The sequence below is a fragment of the Pangasianodon hypophthalmus genome, chromosome 10 (genome assembly GCF_027358585.1).
Source record: "Pangasianodon hypophthalmus isolate fPanHyp1 chromosome 10, fPanHyp1.pri, whole genome shotgun sequence".
NCBI lineage: Eukaryota > Metazoa > Chordata > Actinopteri > Siluriformes > Pangasiidae > Pangasianodon > Pangasianodon hypophthalmus.
In genome coordinates, this window is record NC_069719.1 from 4,635,751 (window position 1) to 4,643,512 (window position 7,762).

General features: G+C 38.8%; 1 protein-coding gene across 4 annotated transcripts in view; it reads left to right on the top strand.

Moving 5' to 3' along the window:
- The window catches only part of slc16a9a (solute carrier family 16 member 9a), a 15,467-nt gene extending 11,403 nt beyond the window's left edge, over nucleotides 1-4,064 (top strand). For 3 of the 4 annotated variants that reach the window (XM_053237694.1, XM_053237692.1, XM_053237693.1), the window contains 3 exons: nucleotides 719-814; nucleotides 1,763-2,521; nucleotides 3,662-4,064. In XM_053237694.1, the coding sequence (XP_053093669.1) occupies nucleotides 719-814; nucleotides 1,763-2,521; nucleotides 3,662-3,873 (1,067 nt within the window). In that variant the 3' untranslated portion in view covers nucleotides 3,874-4,064. Of the gene's footprint in view, nucleotides 1-718; nucleotides 815-1,762; nucleotides 2,530-3,661 lie in introns of all 4 variants that reach the window. The other variant, XM_053237695.1, reaches the window with a different exon arrangement.
- The last annotated feature ends 3,698 nt before the right edge of the window (nucleotides 4,065-7,762 follow it).

Consider the following 7,762-nt stretch of genomic DNA (forward strand, 5'->3'; position numbering starts at 1 on the left):
TAGCTAGCACGCTAACTAGCTAGAATGCTGACTAGCTGAATTAAAGGAAGTTACAGTATATCACTTAGATAAAATCCAGTTTAACCATAGCAATTCAAATGCAACATTATTGAAATATGAAGTAGGATATATTATATATAGGACATATTGTTCTGGTTTATCTGTACTTTTTCCATTTGGAAAAAGGAATTTGCACTGAAAGCTTAACTTGAGCTAACAATGCATTGAGGCTGCCCTTGAAATGGAGGCTGAGATTCCTCCATGGTGAAATACTGAGAGAAAGTCACCAAGGGTCTTGTCTTATTTTGATATTGATCAGCCATTTGTTCTCTGGAGATGCTTGAATTTCAGCAGCCCGACCCTCCACTACAGGCATTGTGTTACACACTTCCAAGAGCCTAACTATCCTGGGAGACAAGGGGGTTATTAACTGACATTATATTAAGAGTAGTGAACATAATTGTGCATTAAAAATCAAATATGACCTTCAGAGATGTATACACAAGAATTATTTCTGAATGTCTTTTATTGATCTGTACAGTAGATTGCATTACTGACTAATTTTTAAGTATGGGCATTATTTAATATCTAACATTTGATTATTCATGCAAGTTCACACTTTAGTTTTTATTTTTTTATTTGACTTTATTCTGCTGAGGTGTGATATACATATGTACAGTCTGAGTGTTTATGTGTTTGTTTGTTTGTCTGGTCACAGGTCTGGGTTGTGGGCTCGTCTATGCAGCCACATTGACTATCACCTGTCAATATTTTGATAAGAGGCGTGGTCTTGCCCTGGGCATCGTTACCACAGGTAATACCCCTCCTGTGTTATACAGATTCTTTAAATAATAAGAAGTTCTGCAATAACGGGTTTGAGAGAAAGACCACACCTTAAGCACCATGTCTTTCTTATAACACCTTTCTTCACAAGAGATAAAGTTTTCACACCCTCTACATCCCCACTTCCTCACCACGATTCAATAACTCCCACCCAAGAGGCTTTAGCGGAGGGGTTTCAACAAACTTTTAAACTAATCCTCAATATGTCTAAATGTAGAGATCCAAGAGTTTCAGCTTTGAGATTATGGACCAAATTGGTAGTGCATTACAAAAATGATATTTATTATTTGATATTATAATGATACCAAATTTCCCACTTGGGGATCAATAAAGTACTCTCTAGTCTACTGTACCATAGCAAGTGAAAACGTCTTGATTATAGTCAAATATATCTAGTACTTCCTATTATAAGATTGTAATAGCCCCTGCTCTGTCACTGGGCCACTGCCTCCCTCTGCAGGTTTATAGCCTTCTACTGTACCTAAGAAGGTGCAAGAAGTATACTATCATACGGCTTATTAAGATAGACTCCATATTTCACTTCTCTGGATCTGGGATTTCCTGCCCTGACTTTAGGTTTTATTCTCTCCTGCTTCTGTCAACAGTTCTCTCTGTGACTTGTGCCCTGCTCCTGTCTCATGGTCTGTCACTGGTCCACGAAACAGACAGTATCTTTCTGACTCTTAAAGAAGCCAAACCACCCATTGCTTAGGCTGTTGTCTGGCTTAGATAATGAATTTGATTTGTCTACGTTAACCCGGGTTGCCTGTTCTGTGACCCACGCTAGAGACTATGATACATTTTTGGCAGTATCTCAATAAAAAGACCTTGTGCATACATCCTGTTGGCTCCGCTTCCTGTGTGGCTTTCTAGAATAATAATGCCACATTTGTGCTATAATTGTGTGTGTTGTTTTCAGGGACCAGTGTGGGCGGCTTTATGTACGCCTCTATGCAGAGGAAGCTGATTGAGCAGTATGGATTGGATGGGTGTCTACTCATTGTTGGTGCTCTGGCACTACACCTGATTGCATGTGCTGGACCCATGCGATCTTTGAATCTTCCAGGCTACTACATCAAACAGAAGGCTGTTCTGAAGTGTGCAGATGAGCCTCTCTATGACAAAGAACTTGGAATAGACCCATCAGTGGAACATCAGTCGCTGGTATACACGATCAAAAAGCGCCTTCAGCCACACGCCCAGTATATGCATGGCATGCGCGAGTGCTTGCGGGAGCCCTCGTTTGCGGCACTCTGCATCTCCATCTTCCTATACAGTCTGGGTGCAATCCCACCCATACTCTTCATTGAGGACGTGGCTCAGAACAAGGGCCTCCTCGACCATGTTACACCCATTCCTCTAGTCTCAATCATTGCTGCTGCAACGGGAGTGGGCAAGCTGGCACTGGGCATCTTGGCAGACATGCGCTGGGTGAACAGCTTGCAACTCTATGCCATGACCGTGGCTGCAATGGGCGCCGTTCTGCTAGTGGTGCCCATATGGAAGAGTTATGCTGGACTTCAGGTACTCTCAGCTGCCATTGGTTTCTTCTCAGGCAACTGGTCAATTACATCCTACGTCACCACGCGCCTTGTGGGCATCGAGCGCCTTGGCCAGGCACACGGGCTCCTGATGTGCTTTGGCGGTTTTGGGATCATTCTGGGACCTCCTGTCGTAGGTGTGGAGGTGGACAGCTCAAACACACACATACTAATCCACAACCATTCACCTCTTATCTTTCTTATGATAGAACAGACTATCTAGGAGAGAAGGGCTTTTTACGTAGAAGGCAGGAAATCCCTCACTGCTCAGGATACGTTGACATTATTCACTCATTATTCATTCATTCATTCATCTTCAGTAACTGCTTTATTCTAATCACGGTCATGGTGGATCTGGAGTCTATCCTGGGCGTGAGGAGGGAATACACCCTGGATGGAGTTCCAGGCACCCATCAACAGGCACCACACACACACACACACACACATTCACACAATCATTCATGCCGAGCGGCAATTTAGCATGGTCAGTCTACCTATGGCATGTTTTTATGAGGTGGGAGGAAACTAGAGAACCCAAAGGAAACCTACATTGACACGGGAGAACCTGCATGTGAGGTGTCAATGCTGTATATTTTCATACGGCAAGCAAACATGCCTCTGTCTCTCTCAGCTTGTGCTTGTCCACCACAAATTGCGCCATTAGTTCAAACTCATAGGCTACAAATAAAATATACAAATTAAAAAAACGCATCAAATACATAATTATTAATCAAAAACAGGAAGACATTAATTCAGAGACATAGTTGTTTTGCATTGTTTTTATCAACAAGCTAGCTGAAATATAACCTGTGGCTAAACACTGAATAAGCAAGTTAGCTAAAATTAGCTAACTTGGTTTAGCTCTTTGGTCTGTCTCTATACAACACAGAAAACAGCAAATCATTGATCGACCTCCAAAGTTTCTGTGCTTCATGGGCCCATGAGTTTCCTCTGACCCTACTTTGAGAGCCAAGGTTATTGTTAATCACAAAAAGTGAAATGAGCAAGAACAAGGATACTTGGAATATTTTATACATTTCAAATGCACTAACATTCTACATGTCTCAGTTTAAATAAAATCTTGTCTTTTTTTTTTTTGATAGCTCTTAAAAATGGTTATATAGAATTGGTAGTAGACGTAGACATAGACATTTGAGCATTATTATTGCTGCTGTAACTCTAATTACCAAATGCTGAGAATTTACAGTAATTTCAGTGAATCTGCTGCTGTTATTAGGACACAATAACTGATCTAGGCTGTCTATTCTCTGTCGTAGGATCATTCTTTGATTGGACGCAGTCGTATGACCTGGCGTTCTACTTCACTGGATGCTGTTTGGTAGTGGGTGGCACTGTTCCCTTCCTAACACCCTTGCTCTGTAGGAATCCAGACAACAAAGACAACAATGTTTTGGGTGAGCTTGATGGTGACCTTGACCCCGAACTCAAAAACCCCTCTGAATGTAACAGAGTGACTTCTGAGGCCTAAAGACTGTGACCGATCAAGTTGGCGATGAAGAACTAGCGCCAGTAGCCTCCTATGGCCTTACGTCTGTAGTGATGACCACAAATACACCAGCTGATGGCCAACACACACACACTCTGCAGCATGGTAAAATGAAATGACTCATACCTGGAGCGGGTTTTGCAATTGTGATTAAAAACCGAATCGTGGAAAAACGGTGTCATGTAAAGGTGAAGTATATGTCCAAAATCACCACTCTAAAGTATACTATGCTACTAAAGTAAACCATTCTACTAAAGTATGGTTTCTATAGACACATGCTATTTTACTATTTAGTGCACTAGTATAGGTTTGGGACATAACCAAACAAACTAGCCTAGCTACCTTTTTCCTGCCACTGTGAACCTGAAATTTCTGCTATTCTGTTGCAAAACTGTATAAAGGTACAACAGATGAGCTGTATCTACATAGTGGACAAATGTGAAGCAAAGGAAACGAAGTTGAAAAATACTTTGTTTGCCTTGCTTGTGTCTTATCTGCTGTACTGATTTGCTCAACCAAAGAGTCAATCAGAGAAATCTTCCTCCTGCTGCCATACGATGCTGATTCAACCTCCACAATCAGCCCAACAGGTGCCTCTACTTTTATTCATTTCTTCAGTATTTCTTTCATTGTTTCTTTCTTTTCTTTCCTTTTTAATTTTTTTTATATGTAGCAAATGCAAGCCAGTTAGGCTTATGTGGTTCTAGAGTTCTTACAAATCTTAAAGTAGTCATCATGTTTGATTTTTGAATATCTTTATGTGTATTAAGTAATTTATATCAATGATTATATTTCAATTTTTTTAAACAAATATCTTTTTTTTTCATCTGCAAATATTTTTGGTGTGTTTTGGATATTGAGCATTGGTACTGGGATCCAGCAAGAACCAACAAAAAAGTTGCAAGAGTTGGTGGGTTTTTGGTCAGTAGCCAGGATTTGGTCTGATTTTTTTTGGGAGTGGCTGGGATTGGTCTGAATTTCTTTGGGAGCAGCCAGGATGGATCAGAATTCCTTTGGAAGTGGTGGGATTGGTCAAAATTCCTTTAGGGAGCAGTCAGAATAGTTCAGCATTCCTTTGGAGCATGCAGGATTGGTCAAATTTCCTTCGGAATCAGGCAGGATTGGTCAAAATTCCTTTGGGAGAAGGCAAGATTGGCATTCCATTGAGGGAAGACAGGATTGGTCATAATTCCTTTGGGAATGGTTGGAATTGGTCAGAATTTGTTCAAGTGGTTGGGATTGGTCAGAATTAGTTCAAAGGTGGTCAAGATTGCTCATAATTCCTTTGGAAGTGGTCAGGATTGGTCAGAATTCCTTCTGGAGTGAGTGGGAGTGAGATTTTAAAAAAGCAATCCCACACTCGCCTCTAATTCCAGGGACTCATACTAGGAGCTGGAGTTATGAGGGAAGTAAGGAAACTCCAGTTTGCACTCCTCCAACACACAGCTCTAAACCACAATAAGAGCACATTCTGAGTCCAAGTCCACTATGCAGAACTAGTGTTATATTTTTATTTGAGTTTTAAAAAGAATGCTCTTATTGACTGAAAGCAGAAGACACGACATCATGGATGAGTGCCCTGGTGGAGACGATGGTTATTTGCTAAGAGACTACAATCATAAAACTGTGTTACGAATAATTTAATATTTAAATTAAATTTGGTGTTATAACAACTGGAGGGCAAAAAACTAGTGAATGATCAGTATATTTAGGCAATTTTCAATTTCATTTCTCAAATGATTTGTTTCAGGCTTAAATGATTCTTTCTTAAATGCTAGGTATCATCTAAGTACAATTTTCTAGTTTTGATAACTGATAAAATAAAAAATAAAAAAAAGGTCTTGGTGGTGAACTTTTGGACCCTGCTATAACTGCAAAAATTACAGTTTCAGACTCTTCTATTCATGCCAGATTTCTTTCTCTTTTTTAATTTAATTCTGTTTATTTTTCATATACTCTTAATGGTTCCTTCTAATATTTCCTTGATTGTTAAACCAAAGCTTTAAGAGAATGGACTCATTTCTTTTCTCCCAGTCCACAGCTAATACAAAAAGAATTTTTATGTTGGAAAAAAAGCTTTTTAAAGATCCAGTTTGAAATGTTTCAGAAATGTTCAGAAAGAAACGGTTTTTGAGGGTCCATTGGACTTTTACTTGGACTTTTACTTACCTTTTCTGATGGAAAAAATGGTTGTAGGGTTCTAAGGGCTTTTCCCAGGGATTATTAATAGTTTCAATCTAGTAGTATAGACCTGCAACAATTATGAATATATAATTTATTGTATAGAATATTTAACATATATAAATAATTAAATATATAATAACTCTTATTTGCAATGAAAAATAGCCTGAATGGTTTGGACCAGAAAGATTTGAATTGGTCAGTTTTGCATCTCTCATCTTTTCCACTCTGTCGTTTATAGAACTGCACAAAAACTCGTCTGGAGCGCCTGAAAATCATCAGAATGCTCACATTACAAAATAAAGCTTTGAAGGACTGGAACATCATCATTGATATGTTTAGTTAGCAATATATTCGTGTGTGTGTGTGTGTGTGTGTGTGTGTGTATGTATGTGTGTGTGTTATTCATACTTTTACAGAAGCACATGAAGCAGCCCAAATATGAAACATAAAATTAATATAAATAAGACACAGTACAGACAAAAGCTCTAACTTTACAGGCTGGTCCCTGGCTATGTTATTTATTGTATCTTTATTTTTTTTTAATACCACTATTAGTCTGAATGTGTAATATAATATTTTTCTGCACTTCATGTAAAAATGTGTTTCTCATCAAAGTCACAATAACAATTTTGCAAGGATTTTTTTCTGTCTTTGAAGGATTTCATTAAGTGAAGAGTAATGAGTGAATGTTTATCCAACTAACACTGACATTTTGTCCTTTTGCTTTTTTTTTAAATGTTAGTATATGTATCCATTGTTCATTTATCATTTTTTAAAGAAACATACTAATAAAAAAAAAAACTTGGTCAAAAACTCTAATAAACCTTATTTCAACACTTTCATTGTGTTTACGACTAATTAACAGGATTGTGGGGTTTATTCCCTAAAATTCCCTCCTTTTATGACTCTATAGTTGTGACTCTAAACTTTAATAGGCCTATACTGATAATGCAGCAGCACTAATATTCTCAGTCTATGTGAAAGACCTGGCAAAGAGTGTGATCTGACTGTGATCTGACTTGCTTATCTTGAGCAATGTTTAGCACATGTACACTGTGTAGCTTGCTGGATATTTTTGTACATCATGCAGAGAGCCACAGGTATGTGACTTGGAGCTAGTGCATGCACAACATTAGCTCTAAGCACTTAAATAGTAAATATGTTGCTGTGTCACAGCTCCAGCGTCCTCGGTTTGATCCTGAACTTGGCTTAGTGTCTGTGTGGAGTTTCACATGTTCTGCCGATGGCTTTCCTTCAGGGTCTCCAGTTTCCTGTCACCTCCCAAAAACATGGTTGATGGATTGGTGACTCTAAATTGCCCTTACGTGTGTGTGTGTGTGTGTGTGTGTGTGTGCGAATGTGTGTGTTATAGAAATATTGTAACCATAAAATGTTAACCATACAATGTGTACTCATATTTGATCATATTTAATCCTCAGTGTTATAGATGTATGGAGCCGGTATAGTGAGTGAGTGAGTGAGTGAGTGTGGTGAGAGAGTGTGGGTGAGTGAGTGCGTGTGTGTGTGAGTGTGTGTGTGTGTGTGTGGTGTGAGTGAGTGAGTGTGTGTGTGTGTGTGTGTGTGTGTGTGTGTGTGAGTGTGAGGTTTTTGTACCTGTGAAACAATTCATATCTTAAAGAAGATTTTTTCTTTATTTTTTCATTTTGTTTTCATTTTTTTCACTCAT